The sequence below is a fragment of the Melozone crissalis genome, unplaced genomic scaffold, assembly GCF_028551555.1.
Source record: "Melozone crissalis strain CALT ecotype California unplaced genomic scaffold, PUWL_Pcris_2 ptg000002l_1, whole genome shotgun sequence".
In the NCBI taxonomy this organism is placed as follows: Eukaryota; Metazoa; Chordata; class Aves; order Passeriformes; family Passerellidae; genus Melozone; species Melozone crissalis.
This window is the reverse complement of record NW_026535780.1, coordinates 1,580,504-1,604,235: the sequence shown is the minus strand read 5'-3', so window position 1 is coordinate 1,604,235 and position 23,732 is coordinate 1,580,504. Positions and strand designations below refer to the sequence as shown.

The following is a 23,732-nucleotide window of genomic DNA, read 5'->3' as shown; positions in this document are numbered from 1 at the left end:
CATGGGTTGTGTGGAGAAAATCCTTCAATCACACATGAGTTTTACTAGATTTTTCACATACTTACATAGTCAAAACCCAGAGAAATTCACTGATTCCATGTTCATTGATCCCAAGCTACACAGTTATTAGTATTTGAGTTCCTATTGGAACCAATATGATCACCCTTCCAGTGAAGAAATCCCTAAAATCCAGTCTAAACCTCTCCTGGTTGATTTGATTATATCTGATTATTTGTTTTGCTCATCATCTCTCCAGGGTGTATCCCTAGCAGGGTTTTTGACTGTGCTAGAGTTTAAGTGTTAGACCAAGTGTTTCCATCTGGGAGGATTTCATTTTGTGTGATGTTTTTTATTAGTCTATGCAGTTGTGTGGTTACAGCAGTTTCAGCATAGATGTGTGGGAATGGTGAGGAATTAATGAATTTTGGGGTGTTTTATGGAAACAAAATCCTGTCTCATGCACATCTCCCAAAAACTGCAGCTCTCACAGTCACCACTAACCAGACCAAAGGACCTGGTGCATTGTCCTGCATGAGTTTATCACTTACTTGACTTTTCCTGGTGCACATTTGGTGTCTTCCAATAATTCTTTTTATTTTTTGAGCTGGCTGAGGGCATTTCCCCACTTTGTTTTCCAGAGAGAAATGCTGGAGTAAGGTTGTTTGTACCTGCAGTTTGTAGCAGCAGACCCTCCCCTGTTTTTCATGGCTCTGCAAAGCTGGTGAACCAGTAAGGGAAAAAAAGTTTCCTGCAAGTCAGAACCTGATTCTCGAGACAAGAAAAGGTTAATTACCTTAGGAGGAGGAGAAGAGCCAGAAAATATACTGCTTGGACACCCAAGGATGCTTAAAGAACTTTGAAAAAGGAAATGAGTTAGAAAAGAAGGCAGTGTTTGAAAGGAGGGGACACAGCTCTGGCTACTGGGATTATTCATTCTCAAAGGAAACATAAACGAGCTAAACAAGGAAAATGCCACGCAGAGATCACACATTGTTTTTTAAGGACAGGCCCCTAGACAAGATCCCTGCTGCTGAGCTGTGACCCAGCTCCCAATCAATCTCTCTTTCCTGAAATGTCACTAACCTGCACTTAAGTGCAATAAGTCTTCCCAGCCTAATTGAAATTCTGAGCCAGAGTCAGGAGACATTTGCTTCAAGTAGTGTTTTAATTGTCTGCTCCCCAGGCTGGTAACAGGATATTTTGTGCCTTGTATTATTCAGGGAGACACCAGAGCTCAACCTTTCCCTTCAGGCTTGTGCCCCTCCTGTCTTGGGTTGCTGTTCTGTTCTTTATTTGGCCTCTGCTCACGCATTACCTGTGTGGATCCTCGTGTGCCTGCTCAGCCAGGGATCAGAACCAGCCCATCTGCTTGGATGCAGCTTTTTGATTCCACTTTTTATCTAGAAATAGATAATTTCCAGGAGGCATCAGGCTGAAACCAGACCCCTGGGCTTCTGTAGCCTGGAGTTATATTTTTTTTCTTAGGTTTAAGACAACTCCTTTTTCCCAAGCACGTGTCATTATAACTTTCCATGCACCAGTTGCTGTAACCAGGAGATTATTCTGCCAGAGAATGAAGGAAGACTCAAACTCCCCCTGGCCTTTCCCTTTCCTCCCACAAGTGCTGCACTGAAACCATGTCCAGAAATGTGCGCATGAAACCAAGTTATGGGAAATCACCACAGAACATTGGATAAGGTCAGGCATCCTCAAGAAGAGGTAAAATGAGCCTTAATGACCATCTTAATCCTGGTTTTGTTGGGATTGGGTCAAACCCCAGTCTGTGCTGCAGTTTGGAGGAGCTGGGTGATTCATTTTCCTGCAAGAACCTTCCTGTCCTCCCCATGAAGGGGATCCTACATAGATACAGCCCTTCCAGCATCTATGGACCAAAATCAAGTAGAAAAAAAACCTTCCTTACCTGTCTTGACTGTTATATGTGGGCAGGTACCACACCTGTCCAAAGAAGTGGGTTTGGTTACAGTCCCTTTCTGGAAGAGATTGTGACTGTGGGATCTGGTGGGCTTTTTGGACTACAAGAGGCTTAGTAAAAACCACAGGGTTGTTTCCAGCTGGGTTCTATGTCCATAGATCATGGCCACAAAATTTGTCTTTCCTCTCCCAGTTTCAGCACCTTCCTCCATCATCCTCTTTCCCATCATCATCAGAGACAGTCCCACCTTGGAAACCAGGCAGAGAGGGAAGGTGACTCTTTTAGGGTCACGCATGAGATTACCTTACCTGTCTTGACTGTTTTATGTGAGCAGGTACCACACCTGTCCAAAGAAGTGGGTTTGGTTACAGTCCCTTTTTGGATGAGATTGTGACTGTGGGAGCTGGTAGGGTTTTGGGCTATAAAAGGTTTAGTAAAAACCACAGGGCTGTTTCCAGCTGGGTTCTATGTCCATAGATCATGGCCACAAATAGCAAAATTTGTCTTTCCTCTCCCAGTTTCAGCACCTTCCTCCACATCCTATTTCCCATCATCATCAGAGACAGTCCCACCTTGGAAACCAGGCAGAGAGGGAAGGTGACTCTTTTGGGGTCATGCATGAGATTTCTGACAAGCCTGAGCAGACACCAAAGTGCTGGTCCTGCCCCTTCAGAGGGCACAGCTCCCTGCACACCTCAGGTGCCCTGGCTCCTGTTTTGTCTGCACAGAACACCTGCAGGTGCTGTCCTGAGAGGGGACAGCCAGAGGGACAGCTGGACGTGGCTGTGAGTCAGCAGGAGCAGGAGAGGCACCTGCATAGAGCGAGTTCACCACCTGCCTGCAGCAGGCAGGGTTGTTCCTTCTCCTTTCATACAGCTTTGCCTTGTGGTTCCTGCTCATTTTAACCTCTTGTGGTTCTCTGCTTCTCTCACCCCTGATGAGAGAAGGATTTCTCTGACCAAAAAACATCCTCGGTGTCTAAGAAGGTAATTTAGTCTCTGCCTATGATCAGCAGAGAGGAATGGGTGTTTGTAGCAGGCAGGGTTGTTCCTTCTTTCATAGAGCTTTGGCTTGTGAGTCCTGCTTATTTTAACCTCTTGTGCTTCTCTGCCATCTCTCCTCCCTGATGAGAGAAGGATTTCTCTGACCGAAAAAACATCCTCAGTGTCTAAGGAGGTCGTTTGGTCTCCTTCTATAATCAGCAGAGAGGAATGGGTGTTTCTAGCAACATGGCCAAATATAAAGTCTGTATTTTCAGAATTCTTATTTTCCTGCTTTATTTATGAAGTGCCCAAGTGGCCAGATCTGCACCACAGAGCTCTAAAACCACCTGGGCTGTTTGTAGCTCACCTGGCAATGCTCTAGAGAGGGGTCTGGGATCTTGCAGTGAGCTCAAAATACAGATCAGGCTGCTTTTGTGTTACTCCCCTCTAAATCCTGCTCTGCTGGTAGAAATGGCCCTCGTGAGGGGGGAAAATTGTGTTTTATATGTCATTGATTTGGAGTCCCTCAGAGCTCTGTTCTCCTGTCAGTGCCTGAACAGCTGAGTGCTCCAGGCTGCAGAGGTGGAGACATGAGCTATGCCTGTTTTTTATGGGTTTCTTCTCACTCTTCCTAATAAGATGAACTCACAGTCTTTCCATTTCCTTTTTTTTCTTGCTAACATTTCTTGGGTGTAGCTTTACTGATGTCTCGCTCTCATTCCCACACATTCCCATGCTGCCTTTTGAGACAGATTGTGAAAAAACCCCAAGAGCTGATAACATTGAATTTGACTCATTTGGACAGTTTTGGGAGGTGAAGCCCCTTCCCATAACCTTTACTCATAACCCAGCTTTGCCAGCACCATTTCTTATTGAGCTCCTATTTTGAAGTCCACACATTCTCTTAGCTCCCACCAGGAGAGACCAGAAAAGGCTCAGCCTCCAAATTTGAACCCTTTATTTTTAATCTATAAAGTTAGGCCACTTGAATCCCCCCATGGAAAGTTTCTTGCAGTTTTGGTGGCATTAAATGGGCTGCTACTCCCCTTTAGCCTGTTTTATCTCAGAAGACCTCAAAGAGAAATGCAAGGAACACTTTGCTAAGAAGAAATGGAGATACACAGATACTTCCATCTACTGAGATGTGCTACCCAGGACGCAATGAGCTTAAAAAGCAATTTTCACATTAGGGATGGGTAAAAGCCAAGACCAGGTGTGCAGGGCTGAGATATTTGCTTTGGTGGCAACAGCTGGGAAGTGCTGGTGCTAATCCTGATTTTAGAGTAATACCTAAAAATATCTCACAGATGTGTAAAATCCGTGGGTTGTGCCTTATCTACACTTGGTCTTGCTAAACAGCTCGGCCAGTAGATGTTGCTCTTGGCTCATACTGATGTGCTCAAAAAAAAAAAACAAAAAGAAAAAAATAGATGTATCCAACCTGAGACATTTGGGAAGCCTCTGAAGCCAGGCAGTGCAGATCCATCCTTCACCAGCTTCCTGCTCTTGGCCTTCATGGGCCATCATAGAGAAAAATAAAATATGACACAGCTCCTCAGACAGCAGTCAGTGGTAATTAGTAGATACAATTATTAGAGTTTGTTTGCCTTGTGTGAAGTGAGAATTGCTGGCCAAGCAGTTGGTATCTCTAGGGGAGGTGGCATTCGTAGAATCACAGAATGGTTTGGGTTGGAAAGGACCTTAAAGATCACCCAGTTCCACTCCCTGCCATGGGACAGAACCTTCCCCAATCCCAGGTTGCTCCAAACACCATCCAAACCTGACCTTGGACACTTCCAGGGATGGGGCAGCCATAGCTTCTCTGTGCAAAATTTGCCAATGTCTCACCACACTCTGAGTGAGGAATTTCTTCTTAATATCTCATCTAAATCTCTCCTTTATTAGCTTAAAAACACTCCTGCTTGTCTTATCATTATCTGTCCATGAAATAATTCACTCTCCCTCCTTTCTAAACCCTCTTTAACTACTGGAAGGATGCAAAGAGTTTATCCAAAAGGGATTTTTCCTGTTTTCATGGAGTGTTATAGGAGAGACAGTTACCTGGTGCACTGGCTCTCCATCCTGAATAGTCCTGGCAATCCAGGATAACCCAACCACTCCTGACTCCTCTGAGCACCAAGGGTGCCAAAAGGGAAAAAGGGGGCAGGGAAATCTTCCACCATCTGTCTCCATCCTCTATTCTCATATAGATTAATTTCCAGTCAATCTGGGGAATGTGCTGGGAGGAAAACACCACCTTTGGTCCACCCAAGATCTGCCTATTTGCTCAGACAATCTTGTAGCACAGGGATATTTGTCTGCCTTCCCTCCTAGGAAAAAAAAAAATAGCTAATGCACATGATGATTAGCAATTAAGTAGGGTCAATAATTTGTAAAGTGGTCTGAGTCCCTGTATATCTGTTACTAAACCCACTCCTCTCTGCCCTCTCCACACACACTCACCTCCCTCACTGCAGCTCCAATCACAGCAATGATTGGGTACTGCCTAATGCAGGCTCTCAGGATCAAGGACTGTCTGTGACTGTTTTGCCTATGGAGTGCCAATCCCAGAGTGAGTCTCATTTTACCCAAGGCCTCTTAACACTGCTGGAATATAAATGGCAAATGGGAACAACAGGGAAAGTCGTTTACAAATTCCTGGGTAAATGCTGAGCCTTGGTGGCATCTCCTCATCTGTGATGATTTAATCGCTCGATTCTCTGCCTTTCTTTTCTTAAGCAGCACCTCAGACCAAGGGAATTTCACATCAGATTTGTCTCTAGGAACAAAGGGGTTTAAGCCTTTAAGACCTTGATCTCTCAGGGCTGAAGATTATCAGTATGAGGGACTGGATCAGCAGACTCAGGGTTAAGAAATTCTCGTGGAGATGCTTTCATTGGAGGAAGGTTTTCTTTTAGTGGTGATTACAGGAGAAATCAGAGGGAGACCTCACCTGCAGCAAGGCAATGTCTGCTCGACCTCAAGACATTATAAAGAACAAAAGCTTAACTCTTATTTAGTTTTCAGGCTAAAAACACAGTCTGAGACCACAACTCTGCTGTCTGCAGGACCACACAAATTCCATTGGCGTTTCCTTGTGCCACTCTGGGACTTTGAAGGGACAGACATGTGTGAATAATCCCCTCTCTCCACTGATAGAAAATGCGACGACTTTGGGAGCAGTCAATTACAAATCAGGCTGAGAATTGTTTTATTCATTCTAATCCAGGGTCTCTGAGGGATCTGTGAGCAAATTGCTGTGCCTGCAGTCTGGTTTATAGTGCCCCAGCTTCAGATTCCCAGCAATGATGCTAAGGATTCTCATGCCACACCTTAATGTCAAAAGATCAATATTAACCTCGTCATTATAATGTTGGTAAAGGTTGATGATATTGATTTCTTGTCCTTGGTGCCAAGGCATGTTGGGTTGGATGCCACGTGGTGATTATCCCAGATGCAGAACTGCAGCTGCTGCCTCCTAAAAGTCTCATTAAGCAGCCTGAAAGGAGCTTCTCATTTGGGTGCCTCCAATGGTTTGAATATATCCCTGCCTTCTCCTGGGACTGAAGAAATTGGGGAATTCAGGTTGATATTCTCTGTTCAGAGAGTGGTGAGGTCCTGGCATAGAATGCCAGGAGAATTTGTGGCTGTCTCATCTCTGGAAGTATTTAAATCCATGTTGGATGAGGCTCTGAGCAATGTGGGATAGTGGGAAGTGTCCCTGGCCATGGCAGGAGGGTTGGAACTCAATGATCTTTAAGCTTCCTTCAAACCAAAACATTCTGCTATTCTATGACTTAACTTCCCCCAAATTCTCCCTTTCTTCACCCAAGTGTTACATGAGCCAGCCATTCTGGCTGCCCCCTCTTAATGAGGGGACTTGGAAGGAGGCAGAGGCACAGAGAGAAGCCTGAAACCTTCTCCTTTCTGCAGTGGAAAACACAAACAAGGTGTCAAGGGCAGAGCTGGGAATGACAGAGGCAGCCTGGATTAGCATCTTCCTCTACAGGGTGGGTGTGTCCAACAGCTCAGAGAAGGAGAGGACCCTGGCAGGAGAAATGCCTGCTGACAACCTGCTTGTTCCCCAGCCTGCCTCAGAGGTGACCACACAAAAAACACTTCCATGTGGTTTTCAGCCACCTCTGCTCCCCTTCCAGGCAAAATCCACATCTCTGTGTGAAGAGAGATTGGCTGTGCCTAACAAAACCTGTGGAGTTTTCGCATTAAATATTTGGTTTAATAGTGAAAAGGTGCTGCCTCAGCTGGAGTCGGCCTTTCTGGCTCTGTTTTGGGAGCTGTTTGTGGAGCAAAAAGTGCTGGGTCACACAAATTGTGTGGTGTCCTCATCAAAACTGCTCTGAGAGGGGACACTTGGCTGCTGGGTTGTCCCCCCAGGTGATTTTCCCTTTGTCCTCCTGGAAGAAATTCAGCTGAAGACAATTTGACTTCTCTCAGTGTTGTAAAGATACCGTGGGCAAATCTTTTAGCTTTACAACACCTCCTCAGTTCATCCTGCAGACACAATACTGGCACAGCCCTGCCTTGCAGTGATCTTGCAACAAGAAATATGTCACAGCTCTTGGAGGAGTGAGAAACTGCAGTGTTGGGGACCACAGGAATCCTTCAGCTGGAACAAGATGGAATTGCATGGGCTTGCAGAGCTCTGGGTGTTGCATTTCATGGTGTTTATGGGTTTATGCAGTGTTTTGCAAAGGTTTTATAGATGAAAATCATGGCTCTTCAAGCCAGGAAATATGGAACAGAGAATTACTGAATTGTTTAAGTTGGAAAAGCCAACTCAGTCTAAGATCAGTGATTCTTAGGTTTCTGTGGTTGAAATGGCTCCCGAGGTTTTTCTCCCAGCCCCACGACTGAAGAGGAAGTCGAGATTTGTCAGTTCTGCTTTTCAAGGTTGTTTATTTTTTTCTTATCTATTACATTCTCTCTGTGACCTGCTGAGGTCTGTCCAGCAGGTTGGGTTGTGGCACATACTGACCATCCTTGGGGTGGTGTTAGCTTTTTATACTAAAAACTACATGTACTTTATTTACAATAATTTTCCAATACCTATCAGCTATGTTAGACAGTCTGTCTCTACTCTAAACCATCCCAAAAGTGTCACCATCCCAGCAGAGGATGGAGGACAGGAAGAAGAAGAAGAAGAAGAAGAAGAAGAAGAAGGACAGGACACGCCCAGATTCCTCCATCTTGCCTCTTGAACCCTCATTCTAAATCCCCAAAATTCAACTTTTTCACCCTGTGACGAATTAACTATCATTCTACTTAAAGTCTTGTGGCTTGTAAATCTTCACACAAAGTTGGTAATTTTTTTCCATGGGCTAAAATCGAAGGCACAGGTGTTTTTGACTCTGTGCCAAGGTCTCTGAGCCCCTTGCCAGGGTCTCAAGTCATCCTGGGCAGCCAGAGGAATGTCCTAGGTTCTGACAAGTGAGTCCAGCCATTAAACCAGACTGCCAAGCCCACCACTAAACAACATCCCCAACAGATCATGTAAAGACATGAAAGGAAATTTCACAAATGCTCTCCTTTGAGCGCCGTTTATAAAAATAGATAGTGATGCTGGTATCAGGGAAGGTTCCACTCAGCTTGGGCTGCACAGTTAGATTTGAATGGGATCATATATTCCTCACCACGGGGAGACACATGTGGCTGAGCAAATCTGTCCCCTCTGTGCTTTGGGGTCTGCAGCAATGTGAAGAAACAAACAGTGCATGAACCCAGCTCTGGTGTGATTTATACAAATTCAGAGAGGTTCAGGGCGGAGAAGCATTTCATTCCTCCCTGGTGGTGCAGGCTGGATTTCTCTTCACAAGTCTGTTCTCTGATATTTTGCCTGCTCTGCTTTGAAATGAGTTAAGTGATTAGGCCCCTATGGCTTTCTTATGGGAAGATTCTTCCATGGTTTTATTTGATCTCCAGTTCCAGACTAAACATTCCCTTTCTCATTTCCCTGCCCACCTCCCCCACCATTTCCACATAAAAAATCTCTCTTTATCCCTAGTGTTTCATTTGCAGGGATTCACGTAATAAGCACAGCTTTATGCTGGGTTTCCTTGAAAGTTGCACACTGGCCTCATTTCCATCTTCCTTAAGTGATTTGTAGAGCAGAGGGAGATTGAAGCTGATCCTCAATGATTGTCCAGATTTGACCTCGTTACCTTCATTTGCAGGGACTGGGGAATGCTGTGGGCATCAGTGGCAGCTTTGGCCACTCAGCAGCTTTGAAAAAAATCACATCATTTATTTGGGTGCCCAGAAAGGGGTGACCTGAGCAGATTTTGGCAATTTTGGTGGTGGGAAATATTGACCTGACCTGGAGCTGGCTGTGCCCTGGCCACATCTCCATGAAGGAGAGTCACAGGGTTAAAGTCAAGGTAGGAAGAGGCGAAGCAACTGGGAAAGTACCAAGAACCCTCTTGTTGTCCAAATCAGGGTTATTTTGGCCCAATATCCACCCATTAGCAGTAATTAACAAGGGGAAATAGCAGAACAAGACAGACACACAGCTTGAAAGGAGGTTGTGGCCAAGTGGGGCTCGACATCTTCTCCCAGGCAACCAGCAACAGGAAAAGAGAGAATGTGCCAGGAGAGATTCATGCTGGGCATCAGGAAGAATTTACTCACTGAAAGGCTTGTCAGACATTGGAATGGGATGCCAAGGGAGGTGATGGAATCACTGTCCCTGGAAGTGTTCAAGAAAGGATTGGATGTGGCACTCAGTGCTGTGATTTGGTCAGCAAGGTCAGAGGTTGGACTCCAAGGCCCTTTTCAACTTTGTACAACTCAGCAGCTTGAAGCCCAGGGAACTTCTGGACAAGAGCTGCTGGCTTTGTATCTATTACCATTTATGGGTTTGTCTTTCATGCATCTCCCCAGTTATGTTTTATATTCATGGAAACCTTGGTGCCTTTTCCTGCTGTGAAAGCATTGCTCCGTTTTACACCGCTCTGTGTCTGTAAATTATGTCCTTGACTGGTTTTGCACCTGCCTCCTGCCCATTTCATTTGACACCCCTCAATTCCAGTGCTGGAAAACTCAAGGAGCAGTCAGTCCCTGGTTACCTTGCCCTGCAGCTCATGAACTTTTAATGCACATTTATAATTTTTCTCCCCTCACCCATCTCCTTTCCATGGAGAAAAGTCAAACAATCATGGAATGGTTTTGTTTGCAAGGGGTTTTGAAGATCACCTCATTCCAAGCCTCCTTTCTTGTTCAGGGACATCTTCCACCATCCCAGGTTGCTCCAAGCTCTGTCCAACCTGTACTTGAAAACTTCCAGGGATGGGGCAGCCACAGCTTCCCTGAAAAATCTGTGCCAGGGTCTTACTGTCCTCATAGTAAAGATTCCTTCCTGTTATCTAATCTAAATCTACCCTCTTTCAGCTTAAACCCATTCCCCTTTGTCCTATCACTGCATGTCCTTGCAATGAATTATTATGCTTTTTAGGGAGCTTGGGGGGTTGGTTTTTATATTAATGTGCACAATCTGCAAAATAGCAAAATGTTTCATGGGATTTATATTGGAAAGGGCAGACAAGGAACCATTGGAGCAACTCCCTTGTGCTGTTGTGGGTTTCATCTCATGGGGCACAAGGAGGAGACATCCCCCTGAAAGATTTCTCTCCTTTTTTCCCTCAGAAGGGACAAACTGAATGTATGACTTTCCATGAAATGATCACTGGCTGGTGTAATAGAAGGATGTCTTCAATACAACCCCTTCTGGACTTGCTCTTTTCCAGCACAGTAGAAAGGAGAGTGATAAAGGAGCAGCTTCCTCACTTGTCCCATTGTGTAACAAATTCAGGATTCAGATGGTATAAGACAATCTCATTCTTGATCTCCCTTCAGTATCCTTCCCCACTATTTACATAAGAAATGACATTTTTCCCCCTCATTTGCTAATTGAGATGATTCAGAAACTGTGATATAAATTCCACTACAAATATTCCCAGTGATAGCACACAGAGCTGTGGTGGGATTTTTGCAGTCAGGACATGTTTTTCAGACACAAAATGCCCTGACCTACCGAGTTGGAGACAGCTGCCAACAAGACGCGTCTTCAGCTGGGTTCAGTGAGAGGCTAAACCCAAAAAAGCAAAATCAGAGGTGGATGTGGAGTATCAGCAAAACCCCTTTTGCTTTATTGATTGTCTTGTGTAGATTCTTTAGTTTTTACTGTTGTCACTGCCATCTAATTTAAGGGATTGCTGTTAAATTAAGAGGCATGATTGACTGACTGACATCCGAGACACATTGCAGCTGTCAGCTGTGAAGATAAACTCCGGATTGGGATGCTCATCTTCCTGAAGATCAAGGGTGTTTGGACGAGGTGTTTAAGTGGAGCCCTCTCAATTAATTTGCAGTAGGAAAGACTCATTCGTTTTGCAATCTCTACTTAAGATTCAGAATGAGAAATGCCAAATATGAGCTTGCTGGTTGATGTAAACCACCTCAGAATTTTCTCCATTTAACCAGAGAATTAAAATGCATTGGGTCAGCCTTGCATGAAAAGTAATTTGTTTTAGTCCATGGTCATGATAAGAACTGACTCAGGAGGATCAAAAAAACTCTTTAGAAACTGGATTAAAGGCCTCCGTGAATGACAGGCACTCAGACCAGCCATGAGCCTCACACCTTTGTTAAAACACATTCTAGGAGCTTGGGCTGCTCTCCAAAAATAAAATATACAAGTTAAACCTGGCTGTGTGATCAAGGTGACAGCTGCTGGTTGTGGTGGGAACCTCTGGTACCAGAGGCATGAGCCACAGCTCCTCCATTTTAGGGAGATAAAGGGCAAAATGAGAGAATTCCATGGTTCTACAGGGCCATAGCTTGGAAAAACTTCATAAAGTGGGAACGGGTTGGGTGTGTGACCTTCAGAGGGTTCTGTGCCTTTGAAAAGCAAAATCCTGCACAGAGCAGTTGCAGCAGCCTCATTATTTGTGGATTAAGGACAGATGGCATCTCAACCCGCATCGATCAGCAGGAGCAGCAGTTTGCTGAGAGCTCCTGGAACAGGACTCCAGGGGTAGCAAGGGCTGCCTGCAAAGGGTCCCATTAACTTCAGAGCGAACCTGCACTGCATTTCATGTGGATTCCTCTCTTCCCAGCATCAAAAAAAATCCAACCTCATGCTCAAAATGGAAGAAGGGGCAGAGCAAGAGATTGTGTTGTGGGCAAGTGGGGGATGAACATTTTATAGAGAGTGAGGAGTCCGTGGGGGCTGTGTCAGCTCAGCCAGCACAGACTGAGGGATGGACTGAGGGATGTGCAGCCTCTGCAGGGACCACATCAGACTTGCATCCCTTCTGCAGCTCCTGCATAGGGCTGAAAGCATCTGTGTGACACCACAGCCATTGCAGATCATTCCACAGCCATTTTAGGTCATTCTTTTTACAGAACCATGGAATCATTAAGGTTGGAAAAGATCATGTAGCACCCCTACCATGTTCACCACCACCATGTCCTCAAGTGCCACATCCACACCTTGTTTGAACACTCACAGGGATTCTGACCCCACCTCTTCCCTGGGCAGCCTGTTACCGTGCTTAACAACCCTTTCTGTGAAGAAATTTTTCCAAATAAATAATCTAAAACTCCCCCTGGAACATCTTGAGGTTGTTTCATCCTGTCACTTGTTACTTGGCTGACACCCACCTCACTACAAGCTCCTGTCAGGGAGTTGTAGGGAAAGATGAGGTCTCCCTTCAGCCTTTTTCTCCAGGCTGAGCCCCCCCAGCTCCCTCATGCACTCCTTCTCAGAAACCAGATGCAGCAATGGGCACAAGAACCCTCTGTTTTCCTCATGGCACAGCATTTCCCCCCTGAAATGTGGGATAGGAATAACTTCATATAATAGACCCTTAACCACTTGTTTACAGCTCCACTAAAAAAGACAAATCACTTGAAGCAGTGAAGGACTAGACCCAGGAAAAGAAGGAGGATTTCAAAAGGTTTATCTGACAGCCAATAAACAAGATAAATAACATGCAGCATTTAATTTGTCAGGGCCATGGTACAACCTGATGATAAAAAAGGACCGCTCCATAAAGTGGGGAATACCTTTGTCATGGCTGTAAATGCCTGGCTTGATTTACTAAGTGCCCTGGTAGTTCTCTAGCTCCTCTTTAGCACTCACAAATGGGATGGAAACTGAGGAGTGAGGAGAGAAAGGAAGTCATCTGAGCTCAACCTCATAAACTGATCTCATTCCAGTTAAGGATTTGAGATCATGAGGGTTTTTTATCTTATTTTGCCTGGTTCTCCCATTGCTGAGGATAAGCAGAGTAAGAGTTACCCCCTCTGCTCTGCTCTGTTCTGCTCAGGTGAGACCCCACCTGCAGAGCTGCCCCAGCCTGGGGGCCCAGCACAGGCCCTGGAGCTGCTGGAGGAGTCCAGAGGAGGCACCAAGGGGATCAGAGGGATGGAGCAGCTCTGCCGTGAGGGAAGGCTGAGAGAATCTGGGTTGCTCAACCTGGAGAAAAGAAGCTTTAGGGTTACCTAATTGTGGCTTTCCAGTACCTGAGGGGAACCTACGAGAAACATGGAGAGAGAACATTTACAAAGGCCTGGAGCAACAGGACTAGGGGGAATGGCTTCAAACTGAAAGAAAGGACGTTTGGCTTGGATAACAGGAAGAAATTCTTCCTTATGAGGGCTTTTTTCAGAGAAACTGTGGCTATTCCATCCCTGGAAGTGTCCAAGGCCAGGTTGGAAGGGTCTTGGAGCAAACTGGGCTGGTGGAAGGTGTCCCTGCCCATGGCAGGGGGTGGAACTCGATGTCCTCTGAGGTCCCTTCCAGCTCAAACCATTCCATTATTCTGTGATTCTGTGATTTAAGAAATCAAAGATTGGCATCTTCATTATCCTTCCCTCTTTCATGTGAGGGAGACCAGACAACATTAATTTCTCTGTGTATTTTAGGGGATCATTGCCATAATGGGTCATATCCCAAAATGCAGAACTGTTTGAATAATCCATCATCAAACTGGGAACACCACGACAGCCAGTGAGTCTGGGCCCATATTTTGCTTACAAACACAATATAAAATAACTTCTAAAGACACTGGAGCAATTATGTATTTTGTCTCAACAAAAAGCATCCCAAATAAATCACAATTCAAGCCAAGGCTCGTGTGAAGCTGCTTTTTCCTTTCCCCAGCCTCACTCTTAATCTGCAAGGGAGTGAGATGGAAGACAGACATCCTGAAAAGGGCAAGCCAGGAGCTGATTAACTCCTAAAGGTGTCTGGTTACAGATATCCCATTGATCAGCTCAAGCCTGGCATCAGGATACCTCCCATTGCACTGATGGTTTCCCTTACAAAGGAAACACAATCTGTCTTCCATAAGGACATGGAAGACAAGCCTGTGTTCCTGTGGTGTTTAGAAAAGCGAACAGCACAGAAAGTGACCTTTGAGGGAAAGACAGTCTTCTTCAAGGTCAAGAATTTGTTTTGTGCCAGTAACAACTCCATCCTCCATGCTGCTGCCAAGATCTCCGGGCACTTTGCTGGCAAGTTCACTGCCCTCCATTTCCTTCCTGCTCCATTTTTCCATGTTATTCTCATGATTAAGAGTCTGAGCAACTTCCATGGCCATCAGCAGAGGGAATGTTGCTGAGCCTGTGTTTATTTTCACTTTGTCTTGGAGGGAAAAGTTGAACCACAACCAGGCTGGAGGTAGCAGAGTATGAACTTGTGGGTTTTTGCTGTGGAGGTGGACAAGTGCTTGACCATCTCTGTGCAAGAGAGTGCTGAAAATGTCCCTAAATTCTGATCTAACACCTAGCTGGGCTCTTTTTTCCAGACAAGGCTGCTGTCCTGTGTAGGAACCAGCAGAGCCCAGAGCTCATAGTACAGCCACAGTCTCATAAATAGCAATTCAGGAAGGCTGAGTCAGCTGAAGTTCATCATCTGCATCTCTCAATTCTCTGGCTGTTGGCAAGGGGGAAGAAAAAATGGGGGAGTGTGGGTTATTTCATTTTTATTTTAAAAACAAAAATTTTCCCAGTGTTTTCTATCTTCAAAAAACCCTGCATCTTTAGCTCATTATCCTTATCTGTGCCTGAGAGCAGCACAGAGCTGAATTCCGTGGACCTGAAACATCTCCAAGGGTAGCTGTGGGTAATGAGAGAATTCACAGCAGGAAAAGCAGCCATGTGAAAGTGGCCACCTCTGGGCTGAAGGGCCACCTCTGCTCCTCCCCATGAGGTGGACAAACGATGGAGCAGAACTGTGAAGCCAGGGCTTATTTCAGCAGATTTTAGATTGCTGCATGCGGCCAATGGGGAGCAAACTGACCGCTGAGGGATGTGACAGCTTATCCATCACCTGGAAGGACTGGATAATCTCCTGCTGATTTTTACAACCCAAAACTCAGCCTTGCTGTGCTCCCTGCAGGTGTTTGGACTGTGGGAGGCCAGCCAGATTCAGATGGTCGTCACAGTCCACCCTGCCATCAGCGTTTATGGACGTTCCACCCAGGCCAGTTGCTCTTGGCAGGAAGCTGGAAAGACACAGGGTGGAGAAGGCTGCAGTGGCTCAGAATTTCCCTTAAGCAGCAGGATCATCCCTGCAGCCAGGTGATTTGGTGGATCCATCAGTTTTCAGAGCTGTAGATTGATGTGGGGAAAGCTGAGTGTCGCTGACACCAGTACTGAGCATGGCCTGGGAAAGGAGCCAAAAATGCACCTTCATCTTGTTCCCTGTGGGTTCTACAAAGGGTGCTGGAGGAGAATGTCATTCCCATGTTACTCCCCCACCAAAGCTGTCCTTGAGAGCTGTGCCTCTCTGTGGCTGGTGGGGTCTGCAGTCTGGGGAAAAGAAATGTCTATTTTTGGGGAATATGAATGGTAGAACCTTATCCCCTCTCACCTTTCTTGTCTTCACATGGTGTGTTTGTGTGCTGGCAGAAGGAGGAGGCACAACCTCACTGATGGTGGATTTGTACCTTGAAGTGGTTTTTGCTTGTGTCTTCTGGGGTTGGGAGCCAACAGGACACAAAAATGGACAGAGTGTCTTGTCAGAGGGGAGCTCTTTGCCACAGTAAGCACAGGAAGGGCAGGACAAGTTGGAATCAGAATATCCTGATGGGAGGTCCCTTCCAGAGGTGGAAGGGACCTCCAAGGATCACTGAAGCCCAACTCCTGGCTCTGTACAAGAGAGCCCCAAGAACCCCACCATATGCCTGAAGGCACTGTCCAAACACTTAAACTCTAGAAATAGAAATAACTGAAGATAAGTAAATGTAAAGTCAGGCAATGCTTCTCCCTTCCCCTTCTTGACTTTCTGTGTGTCCTGGTTCAGGGCAAATTTTGGAAAGAACCCCTCCAAAGGAGCTCCTCTAGGAACGCAGATTCAATTGGCCCATCCCCACCACCAGTCTGGGAGAAAAATACCTCTTTGGAGAAAAGTGGAAAAAAACCTGTTTATTAAACAATAAAACCTAAACAGTATTAAACAATAAAACCCCTTGCTGCTCCTAAAGAGATGAAAAACTCCAAAAGTCTCCCCTCGAGCGCTGGAAATGCCGCGGCCCAGGCCTGGCCTGGTGGGCCACAGATGCTCTGCTGGTGTTCAGGCCAGAGCAGGTTTAAACAGTTCCAAAGAAAAGGGACAAAAACCCCACAGTACAGGTGACTTTGCCTCAGCTAGCTAAAACTAACTAAAACAAAGGAGAGCTCTGTCCCGCTGTCTCTCTGTCTGCAGACAATGCAGTCCAGGAGCAGGAATGTGGAGGAGTGAGTGCAGTGTCTGAAAACACTGCTTCACGTGCTTCTTCTCTCCCCCTTAACTCTTGGAACAAGTCTTAAAGGTGGAAAACTTATTATTCAGCATAAACAGAGCAAGACAATTTGGGATAAAAGCATCATATAGTCAACCCCGGATACTGGGTTACCCTGCAGTTTCCAGTCCCACCACTTTTAGAGACACCCCATGTGAAAAATGCCAATCACTTGGCTTTTTTAAAATTTTAAAAGTTTAATAGTAATAAAACGGTTATAAAAATAGTGATACAATTACAGTAATAATAATTTGGACAATTTGAATTAGGACAATATGAGACAATAGAGACAAAGACTTACAGAAGTCCTTGTATCTTTTTCTGGGCAGCATGAGCCCGAAAAAGGACACCTGTTAACAGAAGACACCTGTTAACAGAAAAGCAATAGCGTGTTGAATATTCATACACCACTTACATGATGCATAAATTCCATTCAAACAAAGGATTCAGTCTGATCATCTTCAACTTCTTCCTCCTAATCCTAAGGCACCTTCGATCTTTAGCTAGGCAGGAAGAATTCAGTTTCTTCTGATAAGAGAACAATAAATTCCTTTTCTCTTAAAGATTTAGGTATCTTGTGGCTGCTATCTGGTGTGAGTGCCTCATTCCTTTCATAAAAAAATATCCCACTTACATAGTGTGACAGCGTTCATGGGGGGTCTTAGGATGAGGGAAGAGATGAGAATGTCGACTTCATGTTTCAGAAGGCTTGATTTATTATTTTCTGATATATATTATATTGAAACTATGTTAAAAGAATGGAAGAAAGGATTTCATCAGAAGGCTAGCTAAGAATAGAAAAGGAATGAATAATAAAGGTTTGTGACTGACCGAGACAGTCCAGACAGCTGGACTGCGATTGGCCAGTAATTAGAAACAACCACATGAGACCAGTCACAGATCCACCTGTTGCATTCCACAGCAGCAGATAACCATTGTTACATTATGTTCCTGAGGCCTGTTAGCTTCTCAGGAGAAAAAATTCTAAGGAAAGGATGTCTGTGGCAACATAGTTCTTATTTTAACTACAAAAGTTACCTTTTAACTACAAGACTACATTTATCATATTATTAAAATGTTAATACAGCTCTACTAATCAACACATCAAAATACATACAGTAAATACCTGCATCGAGCCATATTTTCACACTTTTCACACCCCAGTTTTGAGTCTTGGCAGCTGGAACACGGCAGGCTCTGGGCTCTCACGGAGGCTGACGGGGCTTTTCTGGATCTTGCCCAGGTGGTTGGAATTCCTGGTCGGCTTGGGGCGACTGCACCAAGGACTGCGGGGGCGGCCTGCAGACCCGCATGCGCTCCTGCAAGCCCCTTCCCAACGAGGGCCTGGCCTGCGAGGGAGTGCTGGAGGAAGGACGGCTGTGCAATAGGAAGGCTTGCAATAGTAAGTGGAGGCATGTTCCCTTGCACGCGCGGCTTCCGGGAGGAGGAGGAGGATGGCTTCATCCCCATCGAGGATGGAGGGTGCTGCTGAGGCTCGGGGAAGCTGCCCCAGGGCTGTGTTGGAGCAGGGAGCCCAGGGGAATGTGTGGATTTGGCTGTGCATGGCCCTGCCCATTGTCCCTGCCTGTCTCGCATGCACACGCACACGTGCTGGCACAGTCTTCCTGCACCTTCCAGGCCTTCAGCCCAAAGAATTTATAGGAATCTGTAAGCAGGCTTACGTCAGGTTTTCTTATTCTGGTGTCACGTCCTTACAGGCATTTTATTTTTTTCAGTTTTCCCAAATAATTAAAGCTGAGAGAGATGTTAATCTTGCTTCTTCTTGGTTTAGTTCAAGAGCAGTGACCCTGCCCCTTTCTTTTACAAATGGAAGCCTCTGGTGATAAGATGAAGAGAAAGATCTGGCTGTTAGACAGGGATTGAGTGATGCAAAGCTTCAGTGTGTGCTCCACTCTCCCCCTGTAATGCATCCTCCTTCCAGGTCCTCTTCTCCAGAAAACAGGCCACAGAGTGCCCACACCATCAGATACTGATGGGTTGAGCTGGTGAACCTCCAGCACTTTCATCCCCAGTTCTTCTATTGCTTTAAGCTGTATTGGGAAGGGGATGAAGAGGAAAAGCCAACTGCAGACACAGCTCAGCCCAATAAATGCAAGCAAATGGCTGGTTATAATTATTCCCTTCTTTTTATTTCAAATTCAGAGTAGAGAATGTTTGAATAACTCCTCTGACTAGTCAAATAACTAAGGAAAGTTCAACTGTCTTCAAAGGCTGGGAAGTATCTCCTGATAAGGGGGAAGTTCAAATAAAGGGACATAAATATATTCCTCTAATAAGGGCTAAAATGATTTCATGCATTTTTTAACATTTCCATAAATTTAAAATATGTTGCAATTAGGCATATACTTTTGGTTTTTTTAATGAAACTTAGTATATTGAATTCCATCTCCTTGACTCACAATTGCTAAATTCCCTCTGAGGTTTGCCCACACCAGGGATATTTAATCCGTGTCCCCCATGCTTGGTGGTGACTTTGCAGTCATGACTCAGCTGTGGCTTGTGGCAGGGAGAGAAGGAATGCAAGGACCTGTAAGCTGGTCCTGAAAGAAAGTCCAGTTGTGGGATTGGGGTGTGCCTGAGAGGAGTTGGAGGGAGGGCCACACGAGTCTTGGTGTGGGAAGGAAGAGATGGCACTGGGAGTGGGAGAGGGGTATCTGCAGGGCTGGTCACTCTTTGACCATGGGAGCACATGGGACAGCAGGCAAAAAACGTCTTTAAATGTGTCCCTCCTATGCTGGATAAACTAGAGGGGATCCAGTTCCCCAGATTCTCTTTGCAGGACATCCTTCCTCATCCCTAACCATCTTCCAAGCTGTCCATGGGACCTGTTAGATTCTTTTGCAGCCCTCTTGATGTGGTGGAGGGGGAAGATTCAGTTTTCCAGGGCCAGCCTCATCAGCACTGAGCAGGGGGTGTAACATCTTCCTTTGATTTTCCCCAGAAGCAAAACTTTAGTTCTTCTCCATGTTAGATCTCCTGAGGTTGTGGTGTCAAGGAAAACCATGGAGGCTGGGTTGGATTGCTATGGCATGGAGTGCAGCAGTGAAGAATTAATCAGTTTTTACTCATTATTTACTTCACTTTTTCCAGAACACAACAATCAGTAAGGCCAATCCTAAGTGCAAAACAACCTGAAGGGGCTATGATTCAATAAATTACTTTACTTGTCTTCCTGTCCTTTTTCCATTGTATTCCCAGCCAGTTCCTCCTCCAAACTCAATGAGATTAGTTCAGCTCAGATTACTTGGGAAGAAGAAATTTTATGCTAAGTGGAAAGTCCTTGTTTGGAAGGAGACTACACACACAGAGTTGGGCAGCAGAAACTGATTTATTCCATTGAAATAAATTAATTCTGATTAATTGTCCCAAGACCCTCTTTGCAGACAAGCTGCTGAGCCCCATTTTGATGTTTTCATGCTGGAAAGGGTTTGAGGGGATATGTGAGCAATAAATCTTTCCAGAAGACTTCTCCATGCACATCTTGAGGTCTGTGTCCTACTTCAAGATAAATCTGTTCAAAACTGTTCACTTGGCTCTGAACTTGCCTCTCAGTGAGTCTGTCCCCTGCTGCCTTCGCCCAAAGACATGCACTTTTGACCCAAGAAGGGTTTTTAATTTTCTTGCACGTATCTTTTCCTTCTCTTTACTTTGATCTGCACCAAAACCTAAGAGGATTTAAAAGTAGAATAGAAATCCTCTTTTAAATGTGCCACTGTTATTTTCATATTGACTTTTGCTCATAGATTTGTTAGGGATGAGTAGAATGTTCGTTCTTTCCCTGGAACTGTTATTATTCTAAGCGTTCATTATAAGCTCCAGTTAAATAGATTCTAATTATTTATCTTTTTAATTAAAAGAATAAAATGAAGAAAAATTAAACAAAAAAAAAAAAAAGGAACTGGCCAGGAGAACAACTTTATCTTCAATTGTTCAGCATTTAAGCAGCTTGTACAACACCTGACCAGCTCTCCAGGTATTGTGGAATAGCTGAGATCTTAATTTTCTAGTAGGAAAAAAAAAGCAGGAAAACATATTTTCCTTGAACAAAGGGCCATCTCTAATCCTGATAAAACAGCAGAACAAAACAGGGATGAGTGCCCTGATATTTTCCTCTTTGCTGTGGAGGTAAATTGAAACTTGTCCACTGAGAAATTGCTGGCCAAGCAAGTTGGGTTAGAATAACACAGACATCCCCACCACCTTCAAAACAGGATAAACCTATCTTTTTTCTTTCACTTCTCCTCTCCCACTTCTACCAAAGTGGCTCAGAAGCTGATGAGTGATTAGCAAGAGTGTTTTAGCTGTTTATATGGATCTACTGTCTCTGGGGCAGGTTCTCAGAGTGATGACACTCAGCTCCCTGGAGCTGCTGTGAAGAACTTTTGTGGAACATCTTTGAGGGTTTCATTGGTTGTTTTATTTTGCCAGGCCATGGCAAACATTCCAGAGCTATCTTGTCGCAGAGCTCTTCCCCCAGGTGGACCTTGCCCAGGTCCTGCCATTTTCCTCTTCCAGAGCTGCCCCCAGGTGGGCTTTCAGCAGGTCTCAGCATGAAGGAATGGGAATGGTAGGAGAAACCTCTCAGTTTTTCCAAGAGCTGTGATTTGTGCCAGCCAGGTCACCAAAATGTGGGTGCAGACACCTGGGCCCCGGAACTGAGTCTGAACACATTGTCTGGAGGCCACAGAGGTTAAAATCAGTGCACAGGGGTGGCTGAATGACTCCACAGGTACCATTTTTATGTGGTCTTTGTGTTTTCCCACTCGTTTGGGCCACCATCTCAGCTGTTTCATGTGCTAGAGTCTCTTGCTTGATGATCTTCTGGCTGAATTTCCCCAGGGATACACACCCAAGCCCAACAGGAAGTGAGCCAGGTAAGTTTTCCATGGGCAAGAACAAAAGCTGTGAAATGCTGAGGAAAAACTGTATTGAAGACTCATCCCAGACTGGGAAGGAAACTTTGTCTGGTAACAGCAGCTTGGCTTAGGCAGAACCTTTATTTGTGGCAGCTCAAGGAAAACATGAAGGCTTTTTTGTGGCTGAAAGAAAACACAAAGTTTTTGTTGTGGGTGAAGGAAAACACAAAGTTTTTGTTGTAATTCTGATTTTGCCTTGGTAAAGGACTTGGTGATACCCCCCTCTCCAGCACAGACGGAGGAGATTTCCTCCTTCTGTTGGATTTGGGCAGGAGCTGCTGTTTTATAGAGAGAGGGGAAAAAATGCCAACACAAGCGTGGTGAGATCTTGCAGAGGAACTTCCCAGGTCCACCCACCGTGGATGGAGGGGGTTGTGCTCCAGTGGCTCTTTTTGGCTGCAGGGTTCTGGGTTTGCTCACAACAACCTGGCAGGCAGAGGGTCCTCACAAGGATGGACAACATCCAAACCAGAGGGGGAATATCACCCCAACCCCAGGGTCGGAATTCAGCAGTGCTGGAGAGATGTAAGAACAATCAGAGATGTGGGTAGCCTGCATTTATTCCTGGGGAAGGAGAACCAGCAGAGGAGCCAGCTGAAGTCCTGCCATCCCATCTGGCAGAGGCTGCACAGAACCATCCCTGACATTTATGGATATGCAGATTGGGAAGCCACAGCTCCCCACAGCTGGGAAAGGGGTGGCCACATCCTGATGTCAGGTGCAGGAGGGTGACCCTGGCACAGTCCTGGTGTTCCAGGCTGGATTTTCAGCTTCCAGCAGGTTCAGGATGTAGCCCTTCAGCTGTTAGTGGTGTGAAGGAATGCTTGTTCCACATGACATTCCCAAGGCTCAGCCTCAGTCTCTGCCATCCCTGATTGTCATTAATTTTTTTTTTTTTTTTTTGCTGCAACTACGGAGCTGAAATATCCTGGGCATGTGTGGGAGCATCTTCCTTCCCTGCAGGCCAAGCTAGAACTCACTGCAAGCTGGAGGAGCTCCTCTCTGCTGCTGCTGCAGAGACTTTGCCCTGTCCCCCTTTTTACTGGTGGTTCAGGCATTTCATATCTGAGAGTCACAGATCTCCTCCAGTTTTCACAAATTTCAGATGTTCAAATTGAAATGATTTGGGTGCAATTGCAATACATCCAATGGCCTCCAAAATGTCCCTCTTCTCCATCCACTGAGACTTTGGGGTGTAGGGGTTGTCAGTAATTTTGTACTTTTCAGTTTTACTCTTTAGCAGCTGGTAGATGCTCCTAAAACTCCATAACCACCACATTTCCTTTCAGTTTTACTGCAGCGAAATTCACTTGAATGTTTTGGGTATTTTTGAAATAATCCCTTTCCACTTTTTGCTCTGGTTCATCCCCTCATTCCCACCATCCCACCTTGCCTGAATAATTTTCATGATCCTGCCATTTGCTTTGCCTCTCCTGTTTGGGGGATGAGCACAGGTTGTGTAGCTGTGGTGACACATGTTTGGATGTTAAAACCTTGGCCCACAGCACTTCAAAGTCTCTGCCTTTATTTTATTTTCCCCTGGGTTGTGTTGCAAGGTGGTGTCTAACACATGGCATGTTCTCATTAGAAGTGTTGGTCACCTGCTTCCTATTCCCACTCCTGCCAGCACTGATCATCCTCCACATCCACACTCGAGCTGCATTTTTTTTTCAAAATCTCATCTACTTGCCTCTGCCTGCAGTTGAAACATCCCTGTTGGGTTCCAAGAGCATTATCCCTCTATTCCTCCTGTTGGCACTGGAGAGGTGCTTGGGGTTTTTGTGCCATTTTCACTGCATTTATCCAGGTGGGATGTAAATTTTGTCTAGGTCTTCTGTTAATCCTGGAATTACTCCTCTCCACTGACCCTGCTGTGGGAAAAAGGCTGCTGAAATCCAACCAGGTCCCCACTGCCTTAAGGTTTTTACCTCCACTCCATAAAGTTCTGGTGCCCACAGCAAAGCAGGATTTGCACCAACTTCCCCATGTTCTGAAGGGACCTGGTGTCTCCCTGCTCTGTTTGGAACCAGGATTGGTTTGTGCATCTCTGCAGGGGAAATGTTCAGGTTAGATC

At 45.4% G+C, this 23,732-nt stretch overlaps 1 protein-coding gene across 15 annotated transcripts in view; it reads left to right on the top strand.

The window, feature by feature from the left end:
- Window positions 1–23,732, top strand: part of ADGRB1 (adhesion G protein-coupled receptor B1) — a 289,741-nt gene that overhangs the window by 108,344 nt on the left and 157,665 nt on the right. For 13 of the 15 annotated variants that reach the window (XM_054284587.1, XM_054284840.1, XM_054285165.1 and 10 more), the window contains exon 3: window positions 17,965–18,123. The exons of the other annotated variants lie outside the window; for them this stretch is intronic. In XM_054284587.1, coding sequence (XP_054140562.1) covers window positions 17,965–18,123 — 159 coding nt within the window. The remainder of the gene's footprint in view (window positions 1–17,964; window positions 18,124–23,732) is intronic. 15 annotated transcript variants of the gene reach the window in all.